The 17,469-nt window shown below is 66.5% G+C and overlaps 1 protein-coding gene across 2 annotated transcripts in view; it reads right to left on the bottom strand.

Moving 5' to 3' along the window:
* The window catches only part of MTA3 (metastasis associated 1 family member 3), a 38,126-nt gene that overhangs the window by 1,216 nt on the left and 19,441 nt on the right, over positions 1–17,469 (bottom strand). Inside the window, exons 6-16 of one of the 2 annotated variants that reach the window (XM_056130530.1) lie at positions 15,970–16,087; positions 14,742–14,844; positions 14,420–14,519; positions 10,678–10,866; positions 9,251–9,325; positions 7,567–7,625; positions 5,992–6,116; positions 5,706–5,854; positions 5,020–5,242; positions 1,970–2,056; positions 367–510 (exon numbers count right to left, since the gene is read on the bottom strand). In XM_056130530.1, coding sequence (XP_055986505.1) covers positions 367–510; positions 1,970–2,056; positions 5,020–5,242; positions 5,706–5,854; positions 5,992–6,116; positions 7,567–7,625; positions 9,251–9,325; positions 10,678–10,866; positions 14,420–14,519; positions 14,742–14,844; positions 15,970–16,087 — 1,372 coding nt within the window. The remainder of the gene's footprint in view (positions 1–366; positions 511–1,969; positions 2,057–5,019; positions 5,243–5,705; positions 5,855–5,991; positions 6,117–7,566; positions 7,626–9,250; positions 9,326–10,677; positions 10,867–14,419; positions 14,520–14,741; positions 14,845–15,969; positions 16,088–17,469) is intronic. The other variant, XM_056130531.1, reaches the window with a different exon arrangement.

Here is a 17,469-nt window from a genome sequence, read left to right on the forward strand (position 1 = left end):
GCGTGAGCAGCACAGAAAAGCACCACAGTGAGCACACAGCACAGCAAGTGTGTCCCCCCTCCCCCCACGGGGCATGTGGACCCAGGGCAGCTCAGCATGTGTGCGAGAGAGCACCTGCGTGTGCACCGGCGAGCGTGCTCCACAGTGAGCCTGTGTCGCCGTGGATGTGAGCGTGGTCTGGGGATATCCCCTCCAGGTCCCCGGCAGAGGGCCCTGACCCTCCTCGTGAGCAGCTGGCCGGCAGGACACAGGGCAGAGCTCCCCGGGGCCGGGCAGCCTCCCCTTCCTCTTCCGGGAGGAGCCAGCGGGAGGATCTGCCTGACCAGGTGGGGTGTGGCCTGAGGAAGGGCGACCCCCGGCACGTACCGTCCAGGCCGTTGTGGTGACTGTAGTTCCTTTTGCCCAGGATGCTGAGGGACGCGTGGCTCGGGGCGGGCAGCATGCGCTTGGTGCTTGGGCTCTTCAGGCTGGGCGCGGGCCGGATCACGGCTTTCCTTGCAGGGTGGATCTCTGAGGAGGGAGGAAGGTGCTCAGGGCAGGGCACCCAGGGGGCCGCCGGAACCTGGGCGGCCGGGCCGGCTCTGGCTGAGGGTTCGGGCAGGAAGGTGCTGTCTCCCGGTAGCCCGAGGGTGGGCTCACATGCCTGGCACCCTCCGCGTTGCTCCCCCCCCCCCCGTGGCTGCCCTCATGCACCCAGAAGCTGGCCGGATGCCCCCTGTGTGCACCGAGGGCTTGGTGACCTCCCGGTCCCCTGCTGCCTCACTCAGGGACTCATGCCCTCAGAGACGGGAGTGGGAGGAGCTGGCAGGAGAGGCCTGCCACCAGCGCTCTGCAGCGGGGCAGTGCAGCTTCCAGAACCTTCCCTGGGGTCGGGTGGCAGCTCTCAGGGTTCTGTAGGGGACACAGACCGCAAAGGTGGAGGCCGGGGCAGGTCCCTGAGGGACGTGTGGTGTTTGGGGGGTCAGAGCAGCCTCCTCGCCCCCAGGAAGGGCGCAGAGCCGCAGGGCACCGGGCGGGGGCTCTGGCGAGGGACACGCCGTTTCTGGGCTCTGAGCTTTGGGCTCTGCGGCCGCAAGGCCAGACCCGGGGGTCAGGCGCGACTCTGCCAGCTGTCTCCTCCCTGCAGAGAGGCGGGGGTGGGCGCCTGCTCCGGGGCTTCTGGAGCAAACCCCAGACCGCCAGAGGCGACAGACGCTCTGTGCACACCGCCTGAGGCAGTCCGACCCAGAGCAGTCTCCTTGGGGGTAGGTTCAAGGTCAGTCCTGCCATCTTCCATTCTGTGCTGGGTGCTGGAGGGGGGGGGGGGCAGGCGGGCTCAGCCACGTGCAGGGAGCAAACCCGCTGGTGACTGCTCTACCCCAGGATGTTTCACCTCATTTGAAAAGTCACAGAGGGGACCGGAGGGATCACACAGCAGAGAGGGCATTGACCTGGGTCGATCCCAGCACCCCAGAGGGTCCCCCGAGCACCGCCAGGAGTGAGCCCTGAGTGCAGAGCCAGAGGTAACACCTGAGCATTGCCAGGTGTGGCCTCTCACCAGAACCCCCCAAGTCACCAAAGGACCCAGCGCTCTGCTTCCGGGAAGGCAGATGGGCAGGAAGAGGCTGACGCCGGGACCTCAGGGGACAGTTCAGCGGCCATGGAGACCCTGCGGCAGGGGAGATTTTCCCTACATATGTCTGACCTGAGGCTCATCCCCAGCACCGCACTGGGAGTGACCCCTGAGCACAGAGTCAGGAGTCAGCTTGGAGACCAGAAAACAACAAAAACCTTCTATTCTCTAAGATTTCGAGGTCTGCTCCTTGATGATCACAGTGTATCTCTACCCATTCTGGTCAATGAGGCACTGAAGAAGTCAACAGACTCAAGTATGCAGTGACGAAGTGGGCTGGGGCGGGAGGCTCGCACCGGGCATCGGGGAGTCTGGCTCGGAATGTCTGCAGGAGGGCCGGGGGCCACAGACACCCACCTAGGGACCCGATGATGCAGGCCAGAGGCTTCCGCGTGCTCCGGCTCCTGGGCGGGCTCCCGGGGAGCACAGCGTGTCGGTCTGCGTCTGCGGAGAGAGTGGGAGAGGACAGCGGTGAGGCCCTCTGATGACGCTCTTGCCCTCGGGTGCCGCTGAGGGCTGAGGGGTCCCTGCCAGCAGGGACAGGCCCCGGGACACACCCACCACAGGCTGTGAGCTGTGTCTGCAGCACCGCGGCTGCCACAGACTAAAGGAACCAGGACCAGACCACGGGGGCCCAGGCGGGTGGTGGTGAAACCCAGACGGATGGTGGAGGCCCCAGACAGATGGCGGGAGAACCCAGACGGATGGTGGGGGCCAGGTGGGAGAAGCCAGGTGGACGGTGGGGTCCCAGGGTGATGATGGGGGCCACAGATGGATGGGGTCCCGGGAGATTGCTGACCCGGACAGAGTGGGCCTCTCGTGAGGATGCCGAGGAGCGTGGGGAACTGAATCCCTCTCGGCATCGCCCAGAGTCCACTGTTCAGCCCCCAGCCCCCGCCCTCCCAGCACCCAGACCCGCAGAGCAGAGCAAGCAGGTGGGCTGTGCCCTTCACAGGGAGTCTGGGGTCACACGGGGGCCTGACACCTCCTGCAGCAGGGCACCCCTCACCCCTCCTCCCGCGTGTCCCCATTCTCTGCTCGTGTCTGCCGCGCAGGCCTGTTGTGCGGGTCTCAGGGACACCTGTCCTCGAGGGCAGTGTCAGCCCGCGGAAGCCACACCGGGGACCTGCCATTCCACACAGCCACGTGGGTGCTGCCCTGAGCACCCAGGAAAGGGGCAGGACGCAGCCACAGCGCCCCTGAGTCCCACACACGGGGCATTTCCCGCACAACGAAACCGCGTGGGTGACAACTCAGCAGTGGCCTGCAGAGAGGGTGGCGGATCGGTCCCCACCATCCGGAAAAAGGCAGCTCAGGGGCAGGGAACTGGTGCCCACGCCAGCCCGCAGCCCTGAGCAGGCGGGGACGGGGGTGGGGGGGTAAGGGGTGTGTGCAAGTGCGGTAAGGGGTGGGCTAGTGGGGGGAAGGGCCCCTGGGGCAGGACCGGGGCGGGGCCAGTGGGGCGGGGCGGTGACAGTGGGGGCCGGACCAGCAGGGCTGGGGCGTGGCCAGCGTGGGTGGGCGTGGCCAGTATGGGGAGGGCCAAGGCGGGTGCAGGGAGGGGGCCAGGGCAGAGAGGCGGGGCCAGCGTGGGAGGGGCGTGGCCAGTTTGGGAGGGCCAAGGCAGGTGCAGGGAGGGGGCCGGGGTAGAGGGGCGGGGCCAGCGTGGGGAGGGCGGGGCCACAGTTGGAGGGGCAGGACCAGAGTGGGGTGGGCGTGGCCAATGTGGGGTGGGCGTGGCCAGTGTGGGGAGGGCCGAGGCAGGTGCAGCCAGGGGGCCAGGGCAGAGGGGCGGGGCCATCGTGGGAGGGGCGTGGCCAGTGTGGGGTGGGCGTGGCCAGTGTGGGGAGGGCCGAGGCAGGTGCAGCGAGGGAGCCAGGGCCAAGGAGCGGGCCGGCGGGGAGGGCGTGGCCGCCTCCAGCCTGTCCCAGGTGGAGCCACCAGACAGGACACGCAGCCCTGGCGGCTCCGGGGCAGCGGGCGGGGCTCTCCCGTGTGCTGGATCCACAGAGGGACCAGGCGCCGGCGAGACGCGAAAGGGACGGGACCTCGAGGGCAGAGCCGAGTGGACCACGGAGGAGCCCCGTTGGGGAGGGGGCAGGCCGCTCGCGCGTGGGGGCCAGGAGATGCGCGCCCGCCTCTGCCCGCACCCCACGGCCCAGCGCCGAGGCCGCCTCGGAAGGCGGGACCCGGCCAGGGAGCAAGCACAGCGGGGAGGGCACTTGTGCGCCAACCCGGGGTCCGTCCCCAGCACCCTAAGGTCTCCCAAACCCCACCGGAGTGATCCCTGAGCACAGAGAGACCCGTAGGGCCCAAAAGACCAACAAATGAATAAAATAAAATAGAAATAAATAAACACAGGGGCTGGAGTGATAGTACAGCGGGGAGGGTGTTTGCCTTGCACGTGACCGACCGGGTTTGATTCCCAGCATCCTCCCATAGGGTCCCCTGAGCACCGGCAGGAGTGATTCCTGAGTGCAGAGCCAGGAGCAACCCCAGTGCATTGCCAGGTGTGACCCAAAAAGCCAAAAAAAAATGAAAGAAAAATAAACACAGTTTCAGTTTCTTAAAGGGGAAGCTGACGCCTGCTGAAGGCACCAACCTGAACGCTCACACCCACATGAAGACTGAGTTGGCAAGTGCCCGAGGCCTGGGCGGCCCCTCCCGCCCTGGCCCTGCAGGTTTAGCGACTTCTGCTCCAGCAAAGAACTTGGCTGCTCTCAGGAAGCATCTAGCTACAAGGGTTAACGCCTCCCACCTGCTCACAACAGGGCCACAAGCCATTCCCAATCGCCACCAGGAGACCCAGGGACACCCACGTCCTGGGTTCCCAGCACAGGCCCTGCAGGACGGAAGGTGCCAGGCACAGGGCCCAGACCGATGAGCAAGGGACACACCCAGGCAGGTGGGGTGACAGACCCACCCCACGGCCCAGGTCCAACAGAGAGAGAAACATGAAGAGGAGTGTTGTGTGCGAGAGCAGGACGGCGGTGCCCAAAGCCAGCCCAGGACCAACGGCAGAGCCCAAGAGGCCCGGGCGCCACCCCGGCCTCTCACAAAACTCACCACACTGCAGGTTCCTGCAGACGCCGGGGCAGAGGTGTGAGGACAGGAGGCCACACACGAGGCTGCTCCGTGCAGAGGAGAAACGCTCCACCGGGTCCCGCCAGCTCCTCCAGGGGGGTCCCGGCCCAGAGCGCTGCAGGCACCCCACCCCCGCCCAGCACCTCTCCCGGGGCCCTCCCCAGGGTGGCATGAGACAATGGCAGCACGAGACAGATGATGGTGAAAGAAAAGCAACAACAGAAACACAAAGAAACCAAAACCCAAATGAAAGGCTGTACACACAGAGCTCGTGTTTATTGGGTGGGGGCGGTGGGTGGGCTAGGAAGAGAGAAGCGGCTTACACTCCGCGCGCACGGCGGCCGAGTCGATGGGCACGAAGGGCCTCCGCGCCGCGCGCCGCAGCCCCAGGGAGCTCCCACACACTCGCCGCGCCAGTTTGGTGAAGTAGGTGGTGTGCAGGAAGAAGGCGGGGCGCGTCTTCACGGCAGACATGGGGCTCCCCGTGTTCCGCACCGGCATCCCCTGCGTGGCCTGGCGGGACAGGTGGCCTCGGGCACGGGGGTCCTGCGGGGCCAGGCGGGGCAGTGAGACCCACGCGGGGACGGGACACGGCACCACCCGACCCGCGGGGACAGGAAGGATGGGAGGTGTCAGCCCCTCCACGGGACACACAAGTGGGGGTCCCCTCACTTCTGGGGCGCCCGTACTTGGCCTTTCAGTCTGTCCTGAACGGTGCTCGGTCATGTCCCAGCAGCCCACGGTTAGGGGAGGGGAGGGAAGGGAGTGGCAATCTGCACGACCCCACGCTCCGGACACCCCCTGTGTCCCTCTGGCTCTACGGCTCCGCCTGGCTTTAGGGGCAGCATGTGGCTGGCCAGAGCAGGCACTGAGTGACCCCAACCCCAGCCTGGGGGCCCTCGGTGCCGGGGGGCGCCATCATGACCCACTACCATCCTCAATCACCTAAAACCCAACTGAAAATCGGCCAGCGCCTTGGCCCAAGAGCGTGGGCCGGGCGCCTGCATACCTCTGCGGGGCTGGTGGAGAACTTGTCCTCGTCACTGCGGGTGGGCATCTTCAGGCCCCCGTACTTCTTCCAGTAGAGCCAGCAGGCGGCACACAGGCGGCACTGCATGCTGGGCGGGCCCCACGAGTACCACTGCGGAGACTGTGTGGCTGTGGGGCAGGGCGCGGGCTGGTCTGTCCACTCTGACCCCCGGGACGGGCCCCGGGTGGACCCCAGCCCGCGCGTGCTCCCAGCTGCAGGTGACCCTGCAAGCACCGGCCACCCCCCCCCCGGGCCCAGGACGCACCGAAGCAGCTCTCACACGCCCGGCCGGGCAGCGGGCTCTGGGGCTGGCACGCGGTGCCCGTGGTGCCGTTGAGGGCACTGGCTTTGCTGTTGCTGCTGGGGATCTGGTTCGGGTTCGGTTTGCTGCTTTCAACGAGACACACAGTGATGCAACGGGGGGGAGGGAGGGCGCGGAGAAGCCCCCGACTCCGGGCCCACCAGGGGCATGAGGAGGCAACAGAGCAGACCCTGCGCCAGGGCATGCCCCGGCCTCCAGTCTCAACGACAGCCAGAACACGGCCACCAGCGCTGCCGCGCTCTGGGGTCACCATCCCTTGGCTCTGCCCCTGCCGACGTGCCCGGGCTGCGGGTGGGCAGAACTTCCACGCCCTCAGCTGAGCACCCCAAGCAGCTCTCGCCTCCTGTGGGCCCAACCCCAGTGATCTCACCTGGTCCCCGGCAGTAGCACAGTACTGGACAATCCCTGACCTCTCCCGGCTCCTCAGGGCCCCTGTGACCTCTCCTGGTCCCCCCAGGCCCCTGTGACCTCACCCAGCCCTCCCAGGTCCCTGTGACCTCACCTGGCCCTCCCGGGCCGCTCTGACCTCACCTGGCCCCTCTGGGCCCCTGTGACCTCACCCCTCCATGACCTCACCCGGCTCCTCCGGGCCCCTGTGACCTCACCTGTCCCCCCCACGGGTCCCTGTGACCTTACCTGGCCCCCTCGACCCCTGTGACCTCACCTGGCCCCCCCACGTCCCTGTGACCTCACCTGGCCCTCCTGGGCCCCTCTGACCTCACCCGGCCCTCCTGGGCCCTTGTGACCTCACCCGGCCCTCCCGGGTCCCTGTGACCTCACCTGGCCCTCCCGGGCCGCTCTGACCTCACCTGGCCCCTCTGGGCCCCTGTGACCTCACCCGGCCTCCCCCAGGCCCTCGGGCCCCAGGAGCTGCACTGTCCTCTCCTGCTCACTCTCCCCAGCATCGAGACTTCAGCAGGAGGGGCGTGAGGACACACGGGGTTCCCGGCGGCTCCCACACTCATGACCGGGGCACCCCCGGACCCGTCCCTGCTGTCTTGCTCGGCCTGAGGCGTCAGCCATGCCCCCTCTCAGGCCCGTGGCTGAAGTCGCCTGCCCCGGCTCCTTCTGCTCCCAGTCCTGGGGGACGAGTGTGGCCCCCGCGCAAGGAGGGCACAGACCTGCTCCCCGGCCGGCCTGGCCTCAGCCTCTGTCCGGCTGTGGCTGGCCTGAGAAGTCTCGGCCACCCAGTACTCGGGCCTGTGCCCAGCTCTGGCGAGGCCCGAGAGCCCTCCCACGCCCTGGCGGCTCGGACCCGGCCCGGCCCCTGGAGCGGGACGCCCTGGCGGGCACAGCGGCCCCTCCGGGGCAGTGCCCTCAGCCGCCAGCCCAGACGCTCGGTGGCTGCGGGCGGCAGCTCCACCCTCTCTAGAACAGTCATTTCGCCCCCCTCCCCGTGGGCTTCCCGGAACAAACAGAGGCGCCTCCCAGGCCACCCCCCCCCCCCCCCCCCCGCGGAGGGCCGCCGTGTGCCAGCACCGTGCCCACGGCGACAGCTGAGGCCGCAGCGTCACTTACTAGGTCGGGATGTACACCTGCTTCAGTTTGCTCTCGGCTTCGGCTGCTTTCAAGCGCTTCTGATTCGAGAGACAGAGAAGGACGGTCACAGGCAAGGCCCAGGAAGGGACCGAGGGGCAGCACGGCGGGGGGGGGGCGGCACCACACAGGCTCCCTCAGCGTGAGGGGAACGAGGAGCTGCCACGGAAGCCACACGGTCCGGCTGCAGCTACGGGGTGGGGCGCCCCGGCCGTGAGCCGGCTCCCTTGACCTCTGGAGAGAACACGGTGTTGGCTCGGGACAGACGCCCAGGCACTGAGTCCCGGGTCCACTCAGGGGCTAGTGAGGGCTGAGTGCGAGTGAGTGGCCACGCGGTTGGAGGTTGGAGGGACACGCACGGGCGGTGGGGGCACTGACAGCCAGCAAGGAGCCCTGGGGAGGGGGCAGGAAGCCCAGAGCTGACAAGTGTCCCAGCCCCCGACCTCAGGGGACTGTGCAGACCCCCAACCTCAGGCCTGACCTCAGGAGACTGTGCAGACCCCTGACCTCAGGCTGATTGTCCCGACCCAATTTTGCCCTGACTGTCCCTCCCTCTGACCTCAGGCCTGCCTGGGGCAGCTTTGTGACCTTTGTGACCTGTGGGTCACCGTGAGTCACCATCGTGCCCCGCTGTGGGACACTGGCCCTTTTCACAGGCCAAGACCCCTTAGCACTTGCAAGCTCGTTCTGCGCAGACCCTGGTAGATGTGTGGGCATGTGTGCGCGCGCATGTGTCTGTACGCTTGTGTGCAGGAGTATGTGTGCACGTGTGCACTGTGTGTGCGCATGAGTGTGTGCACGTGTGCACTGTGTGTGCGCATGAGTGTGTGCATGTGCGTGCATCGTGTGTAAATGACTGTGTTTGTGCACACATCCGTGTGCATCACGTGTGCATGCATATGTGTATATCACGTGTGCATGCGTATGCATGTGTCTGTGTGTGCATGAGTACGTGTGTGCGCGTGTGTATACATCTACGTGGGCATGAGCGCATGGTACAGGTGCGTGTGCGTGTGTGTGAACAGGACACAGGCCCCGCCTGACCGAAGCCCCCGTCTCCTTCCTGGAAGGTCGCTCAGAGATGGGTGGGAGAAGAGTTAGGACCTTGAGGGAAACCCTCGCCAGGCTGCCACGGGGCGGTTCGGTCCAGTTTGACCGAAGGTGCCGGCAGTGCTAAGGAGGGCCGAAGCAGGCCTGTGTGCAGAGCACACGCCTGGCCCAATCCGCTCCCCGCAGCACAGGCTGCTGGCCCTGGTCTACTCAGGTACCGGTGAGACTGACGCTCTGGCCGCCAGGGCCCCTCCCTGCTCCCCACCGGCAAGGTCAGACTCTTGGGGGCTCAGAGAGCTGTGGCCCTTGCCCTGCCTCCCGGAGCCCCAGGGAGCCCCTGTGCAGAGCTGGAAGGAAGCTGAGAACCCCGGGCTCTGTGTATGTATGTGGGAAGGAGGGCCGGGAAGAGGGGTCCTCCCAAGTGGGTCTCACAGGGCGTGGGGCCCCTCCAGGAAATTCCTGGGCAACGGGGCGAGCCCCCGGACCACCCGGGCCCCTGCCAATGCGCGGGGCTCTGTCCTGGCTTCCCCCTGCGCAGCTCTGCAGCCCTGCGGTGGGTCTCAAGACAGGAACCTTGCTGGCCCGTGGGCCCACGGCACCCGGAGCCCGGGCCTACCTGCTGCACGTATCTGTCCGTGGTCTTCCACATGTAGTAGTACTCGATGATGCTCGTCAGCGACTTCCAGGGAAGCTGGGAGAGAGCAGAGGACACCAGCGATGTGTCCACCGAGCCCTGCCAGAAGGTGTGGGCCAGAGCCCAACTGCACTGCCCGGACGCACCTCAAACACCCCAGCCCGGCTCTGCATGCTGGGGACACCTCAGCCGGCCTGGCCCCGCACACTGGACACCTCCCCGGCCCGGCCCACACAACATGGACACCAACCCCATCCCAGACACTGTGGACACCTTCCCCAGCCTGGCCACATACTGTGCACACCTGCCCCGGCCCGGTCTACAGACTCTGGACACTTTCTCCAGTCTGGTCCATACAACGTGGACACCTCTCCAAGCCCTGCCCACATACCGTGGACCCTCTCCCCACCTCACCCCTGCACCACAGGTGCCCGTCCCCACAGCCCCCAGCCCCCACCTGTGTGGGCACACGCGGTCAGCCGCACGGCTGGACACAACCCCACCCATACCCAGTGTGTCCAGAGCCATACACGCCCGGGGGCCCTGGCCAGAGTCCTGGAAGGAAGAATCGGGGTCTCGGCGCCTTGTTCCTCCCCACATGCCCACCACCCGGAACACAGCCAGAGCCAGCCCTGCACGGGGCAGACCCACCTGGGGGCCAGCACCCCAATTCCACAGAGTGCCCCCGGCTCACAAGTGGAGGCTCACAGCCTCTCCTTCCTGCGAGGCCCAGGCACGGGGGCACCCGGAGAAGCACGTAACAGAAGATCGTGGATGAGAAGCAAACAAGCCGGAGAGCCATGTGCGAGACACCGTCTCACAAGAGAGCTAAAGGGAGGGGCAGGTCCAGTGAAACAACGATCGGAACATCAACGCGGACCCAGAAAATCACCCGTCACTTAGGGAGACAGAGAGCGAAGAAGAAAGAGCCGCAGTGGGAGCACACGTGGGAGCGGATGGGAGCGGAGCCGCGGCCAGGAGAGAGGCGGCAACAGGGCGTGCGCCCGCCCCTTCCCAGCGGACAGAGCCCGGCTGGACGGAGGGAGAGAGGAGACCCCGGCAGCGCCTCGGAGCGTGGAGACTCAGAGCCGAGTTCGAGCCTGGGCGCTGCCTGGGTGCAAGGGTGAGGCCAGACCGCACACAGACGTGGGACCCGAGGACGCCGGTGACGGCAGCACGACAGACACCCACACCGGTTTCAGACAGCAGGACCAGGACACGTTCTGGGAATGGGCCCACGACAAGCCGGGGAAGGCGACAGGCTGTGACGCCCGTGGAGGCTCACGCAACGGGTAGACGTCACGTCACCTCCCTGGACCCCGGGACCCTGCTGCGGGGCCCCATCCGTGGTGGCGCCCAGGCACTGCCGTCCCGGGCTCTGCTCAGGGCAGCGGGCTCCATCCACTCACAAAGTCCTGGCGAATGTCGTTGAAGTCCTTCCCGTACTTCTCTAGTGCCTCCTCGAACAGGCTGGCTTCCGAGGCCGACCACTCCTCCATCTCGTCTCGGCACAGCACGGGGCCTCCCAGGGGAACCAGGACGCTGATGGCGCTGCTGAGGTCACAGCCGTGCCGGTACAGGGTGTCCATGGCGTGGAACTGCGGGGACACGCGGGCAGAGCTGACGGGAGGCGGCAGAGACCCGCCGTGCCTACCACCGTGTCCTCCCTGAAGTACCACACCGCGAAGCCACGGTGGGCAACGCCCTCCACGCTCCAAGTAGCGTTTGTTGCTGTTAGGAATCACAGTGGGGAGGAGCAACAGGACAGTGGGGAGCACGCTGCCTTGCACTTGTCGGCTGCCTGACCCCGGCATCCCTGATGGTCCCCCAAGTACCACCGGAGCCATCCCTGAGTGCAGCCGGGAGTCAGCCCTGAGCACAGGTGGGGTGGTCCAAAAGCAAAGGGAGGAGGAAAGGAAAGGGAGGCAGGGAAGGAGGGTGAGTGAGGGAGGGAGGGAGGGGGGGAAGGGAGAGAAAGCAAGGAAAAGGCAGAAGCAAGTGCAAACTTGCACGTGGACCTTTGCAGGTGCGTGTCTGTGAATGTGGCCAGCACCTGAGCACAAAGACCAGCCCCTGCTGGTGACAGCAGACCAGAAAGCAGAGGCCCAGTGTGTGTGTTTGGGGGGCAGCAAGGTGTCTCGGGGAGGAGCAGGCGGGCAGGAACACGGACCCAAGAGACGCAGCTGACAGCAGGACCATGCGCCACGCCGCAGAGGCCGCCAGCCGCGAGGCCCCGGCTGTGCCTGAGACCCAGGCCCTGGCTGCCAGAGGGAGTGGACAGAGGCCCGTGGGGCCTGTGAGGGCTTCCTGGCCCGGGGGGCGGGCAGGGAGAGTGGCGGCCTCGGGGCCCAGCTGGACTCTCAGGCCAGCTACACCCTCACTGCAGCCCCTGGGCAGCGAGAGGGACCGAGTGGCCCTGAGAACGACTTTACCTCAACTTCCCACCACGGGGGACTGGAATCTTGCACTTTGCCTGGGGGTCTTCCCACGCAGAGGCCCCTCCACGGGCTCTGAGCATGCGTTGGTGCAGGAAGCCCCAGTTCAACCCCCATGTGTATGGAGCAGAGGAGGAGGGACCCCGGAGCACCACAGGGTGTGGCCCCGAAACAGGTACAGGTGGGGCCGTGCCACAGTCACCAACTGGCCCTGCCCGGTGGGGGCCAGCGCACAGTCACAGCAGTGACCCGGCCCCGACCAGCAGTGCTGCTGGGCTGCACCGCCTCCGAGCGGCATGCGGACAACTTGCTCCAGAAGAGGCGCAGGACGGAGGGGCGGGGGAGGACGCCGGCTCCAGCCTGATTACCACCTCTCACCCAGCCCCAGAAGCCAGGCCCAGCCGAGACCCAGCGGTGCTCAAGGTTCGTAATTACACGGAGCACCTGAGGCTGAGCGCCCTGGATGCAGAGTCATTCTGATGATTAACAGGTGCTCTGAAGACGAGTCGGGGAAGGAAATGAGTTTTTCTCGGCCGGTAGCACACCCACCTCGCGGTGCCCTAACGGATGGATGAGGCAAACGCTTCTCTTACAGGCCCTGGAAAAGGACGCGGGGGAGGGGCGCGGAGCTTGTGCCCTGGCTCTGCAGGACGGGGCGAGGGGCAGCCCCACGCCTGGACACCGGCTGGAACAGCAGGGCTGAGGCCCGAGCACTCCGGGGCAAGCTCGCAAGACCCGGGACAGAGGACTGGGAGGCCCCGTCCAGGCCCAGGCCAGAGGGTCGCGGGAGAGTCTGTGCCCACGCCCCCACAGTAGCGGGGGCTCACACGGACCTCCTGTTTGGAGGCCGCCGAATCACGAGGCCAAATAGGAAAGAGTCAGAACAGAACGAAAACGAAGGCCTACGTGGCGAACTCCGAGATCCAGCCACGGTGATGAAGACGGAGGACCGTCAGCCCTCAAATATCGTCAGGAGGAAAGGGCCGAAGACTAGTCCTGAGACGGCAACACGGGGACAGCACAGCGAAGAGCAGACGGAGAGAAGAGCGAAGAGCCAGCTACGGAGAACAGCCACACAAGGAAGGGAACCAGCCCGGGCCGCCCCTCCTCGGGCCACAAAACTGCACTGCTGGGAGTGACCCCAAGCACAGAGCAGGGAGCAGCCACCGAGCATGGCAGGCCGGGGGACAAACCCTCCACGGCAGAAAGCCCCGAGGTGGGCAGGGTCGCAGCTTCGCCGGCTACTGCGAGAGCTGCCCGGCATGGGCGGACGGACGGTCCAGCCACGGTCCGGCCTGCAGGCCCACCAGGGCCCAGCTCGCCCTGAGAGCATGCTGGAAGGAGGAGGGGCCAGGCGGGCACTGAAGGACACTTCCGGGGACCAGCTGAGCAGAACCTTCTGGTCCTTGAGGAAACTGCCTCCAGTCCTCAGCAGTGACAGGACCCCCTACTGTCCAGGGAAGATGAAGACTCTGACGGACTTCAGTATCATCCCAAAGGCCAAGGAAAGACGTTCTAAAAATCATGACCCCCCAAGGGCTTCGCTATCTTACATGGGTGAAGCCAAACCCCGTTTACCTCAAGTGAAGACGTGACAGTTTCCATGTTCCCCGAAGCTCAAATCCAGTCACAAATCCCCACTTTTGTTGTTACCCTGGGGCCATATCCAGCAGTGCTCGGGGCTCACTCCTGGCAGTGCTCAGTGGACCATGCGGGGTACCAGGATCGAACCCGGTCAGCTGTGTATAAGGCCAGCACCCATCCTGCTGTACTATCCAGTTCCCACAACTACTACCTGATGTTTTATACAGTGAAAAATCAAAAAATACAACCTTAAAAATGCAGACACACTGGCTGGAGCACTAAGTCGGCAGGGCGCTTGATTTACACTCGGTCAAACTGGGTTCAATCCCATCACCCCATTCGGTCCCCCGAGCGAGAGCCGCCAGGAGTGATCCCTGAGTGCAGAGCCAGGAGTCAGCCCTGAGCACTGCTGGGTGTGGCCCCCAACAGACAAAACACAGGCACAGAGGCTTGGAAACATCCTGACTCAACCTTACGTGTGCAGACAGGTAAAGGTGCCGGTGACACACGCAGACTCTAGCACATGCCTCCTCCCGGGACGACCGAGCCCGTGGCCTGACCACGTGGCCCCAGGGCAGAGCACCGTGGAGGGACGGGCCCCCCATGAGGCGCTCCTGGGAGAGGCCAGAGGAGGCAGGCTCGGGGGCCGGCTCTCGGGTATGCACGCAGCGGGCAGATCATGTGCTCTCATGAAAAGGCACGACACACGGGACAGGGAGGCAGCACGGGGCTGAGGCGGGGTCCCTTCCCGCGGAAGCAGATGACATGAGTGCCCTAAACCCTGCTCCACCATGTCCCGGCAGAGAAGCCCCTGCAGGGCAGGAATGGGGACAGTGGTCAGCGAGTGGCCAGGGCAGGCATCAGCCCTGAGCTCTGGCCCAGCAGAGGCCGGGGCGGGGGTCACTCAGAGCATGGAGGGCACAGAGACACACTGGGGACCAGCAGAGATGTCCTCACAGGGGGCGGATGGTCAGGGCGCAGCATCGGAGTCCCAGATGCCCGCGACCACCCATGACCAGCTCACTTAGACACAACACCAGGCCGCCCCTGTGAGACCCACACAGACCGGGCTGGGCTCTGTCAGCGTCCGGCCGCAGTGGCAGGGCGCGAGGCTCCGGGCCAGTGGTCTTACCAGCGTGATGTCCCGGGACGCGGCGGCGGCGCTCATGTGCAGGCTGGGCTGGCGCACGGAGCTGCTGCAGTCCAGGGCGCGGGCGAAGGTGCCCACGGCACTGCGGGAGGGAGGGGACGGGCCTGTCAGGGCCGCAGGGCGCGTACCCTGGGGACCGTGCAGACTCGGGAAGAGACACCAAGACACAGCCAGCTCCTCAGTGACCCGTCGCACCCAGACCCCCGTCCGTCTCCGCCTGACGTGCTGGGCTCCACAGCGCCTCTGTCTACACCGACAAGCGGAGCCTCCCCGAGACCCCCGCCCGTCCATCCCTCGCGCTCACCGGGCCACCACGAGGAACTGGTCGATCTGCCGGTCAGTGAGTGGACTGTTGGGGTCCCACACCTTCACCTCCAGCTTGGACTGCTCCCTCTCGTCTGACTCTCCTGGGGACACGGGACATGCCTGGTCACAGCACGACCCCGGGGATGGGGGTCTTGGGGGAAGGGCACACTGGTGAGGAACACGCTCGGACCTGCTGGGGACCGTCCGGGCACTGTCCAGCGAGAAGCGGGAGGGACAGCAGCAACCCGCAGTGCGCGCCCCCGGGAGTGGATGGGAGGGCGCACTGAGCAGGAGGGGTCACGGCTCGGGACAGCCCAGCGACCATGGGAGGAGGAGCCCACATGGACACGGCCCCAGGCGGCGTGTCTGTCCCACACACATGGACCCCCGACGGCGTGACCCAACGGACGAGGACCCCAGACGTGCAGACGGGCTCTGTGCGAGCTGCACAGGACCGAGGGGACGGGCGGAGGGGACAGGGAGGGACAGGAGAGAGCGGATGGAGGGGGCTGGAAGGCGGGGACCGGACGTCCCCAGGCTGCCACGTTGTTGCTTCCCGCAGGAAGAGCCGCAGGGAGTGGACAGAAGGTACCGGAGAGAGCAGCCGGGACCCTGCACCCACCCACCACACGCTGGGAAGGGAGAGGAGGGGAGGGCCTGTGTCCCCACCGGGCGCTGAGGGGTCCGCCTCTCCTCCCCCCCGTGCTACTGCAGCGGGGACCCCGGGGCTGCCTCGCCCCCACCTGTGGAGCTCGTCGGGCTCACTCAGGAGTCTCTGGACTCCCGCCCTTCGGCTGTCGTGCTCCCGATTCACGCACGGCGGTCCTCGGGGTGACTCGGGGTCCCTGACGGGCACTGCCCCGGGACCACAGAGATGTGGGAGCTCGGGCTGGGACTTGCACCTCCCGCTCACGGACACGGAGGCTGCCCCCTGAGCCTGCCCTGGGGGCCACATCAGGCGGTGCCCGGGAGTGACCCAGACAGCACTCGGGGGCGGCCCCGGGGAAGGAATCGGGTCGGCCGGGTGCTGGCCAGGCGCCTCGCACCCGCCTCCTCCACCCCAGAGGAGGCTCTGGAAGGTCCGAGTATGACTCCTGACACAGAGGTGAAGGGCTCCGGCCCAGCAACAACTCGGGCCCTGCGTCCCCAGGGAAACCCAGCCTGCAGGAGACCGAGGCTCCGACTGCCCAGCGGGGCCCGGCGGGCGGACTGTCGGGGCTGCCCACCTTCTGACAGCATCTCCGGGATGTCGGCCTGGTAGCGCGGCCCCACGCGCACCTCCCCTTTGTCGGCCAGCAGGGTCTTCACCGAAGGGTCGTACACCAGCGAGTAGAAGAAGGCGTCCTGGGGAGAGAGGCTGAGGCGCGCGCGTGCCGGGGGCTGTGGTGGGGGCCGACACCCACATCCGGGACAGCGGGGCCGGGAGTGTGACTGTCCGTCCCGCCACGCCCACCGCCACTCAGCGCGGAGCTGTTTCTGCCCGGCACTGAAATGCTGCCTCGCCTGACCGCGGAAATTGGTCCCATCTGGGAGGGGACAGCTGGGAGACCGCACTTGGCGGTGCTTGGGGCTGACTCCTGACTCTGTGCTTGGGGCTGACTCCCAGCTCAGTGCTCAGGGCTCACTCCCAGCTCTGTGCTTGGGGCTGACTCTCGGCTCTGTGCTCAGGGCTGACTCCCGGCTCTGTGCTCAGGGCTGACTCCCGGCTCTGTGCTCAGGGATCACTCCCAGCTCTGTGCTTGGGGCTGACTCTCGGCTCTGTGCTCAGGGCTCATTCTCGGCTCTGTGCTCAGGGCTCACTCCCAGCTCTGTGCTTGGGGCTGACAATGGGCTCTGTGCTCAGGGATCACTCCTGGCTCTGTGCTCAGGGCTGACTCCCGGCTCTGTGCTCAGGGATCACTCCCAGCTCTGTGCTCGGGGCTGACTCCCGGCTCTGCTAGGAGCTGACTCCCAGCTCTGTGCTCAGGGCTGACTCCCGGCTCTGTGCTTGGGGCTCACTCCCGGCTCTGTGCTTGGGGCTGACTCCAGGATCTGTGCTCAGGGCTCACTCCCGGCTCTGTGCTCGGGGCTCACTCCTGCTCTGTGCTCGGGGCTGACTCCTGGCTCTGTGCTTGGGGCTCACTCCTGCTCTGTGCTCGGGGCTGACTCCTGGCTCTGTGCTTGGGGCTCACTCCCGGCTCTGTGCTCGGGGCTGACTCCCGGCTCTGTGCCTGGGGCTGACTCCTGGCCCTGTGCTTGGGGATGACTCCTGGCTCAGTGCTCGGGGTTCACTCCCAGCTCTGTGCTTAGGGCTGACTCCCGGCTCTGTGCTCGGGGCTGACTCCCAGCTCGGTGCTCGGGGCTCACTTCTGGCTGTGCTCAGGGCTGACTCCTGCTCTGTGCTCAGGGCTGACTCCCGGCTCTGTGCTCAGGGCTCACTCCCGGCTCGGTGCTCAGGGCTCACTTCTGGCTCTGTGCTCGGGGCTGACTCCTGGCTCTGTGCTCGGGGCTGACTCCCGGCTCTGTGCTCGGGGCTGACTCCCGGCTCTGTGCTCGGGGTTGACTCCCGGCTCTGTGCTCGGGGCTGACAATGGGCTCTGTGCTCAGGGCTCACTCCTGGCTCTGTGCTCAGGGCTGACTCCTGGCTCTGTGCTCAGGGCTGACTCCCAGCTCTGTGCTCAGGGCTGACTCTCAGCTCTGTGCTTGGGGCTCACTCCCAGCTCTGTGCTCGGGGCTCACTCCTGCTC

Source organism: Sorex fumeus, unplaced genomic scaffold (genome assembly GCF_029834395.1).
Source record: "Sorex fumeus unplaced genomic scaffold, SorFum_2.1 ptg000079l, whole genome shotgun sequence".
NCBI classification, from domain to species: Eukaryota; Metazoa; Chordata; class Mammalia; order Eulipotyphla; family Soricidae; genus Sorex; species Sorex fumeus.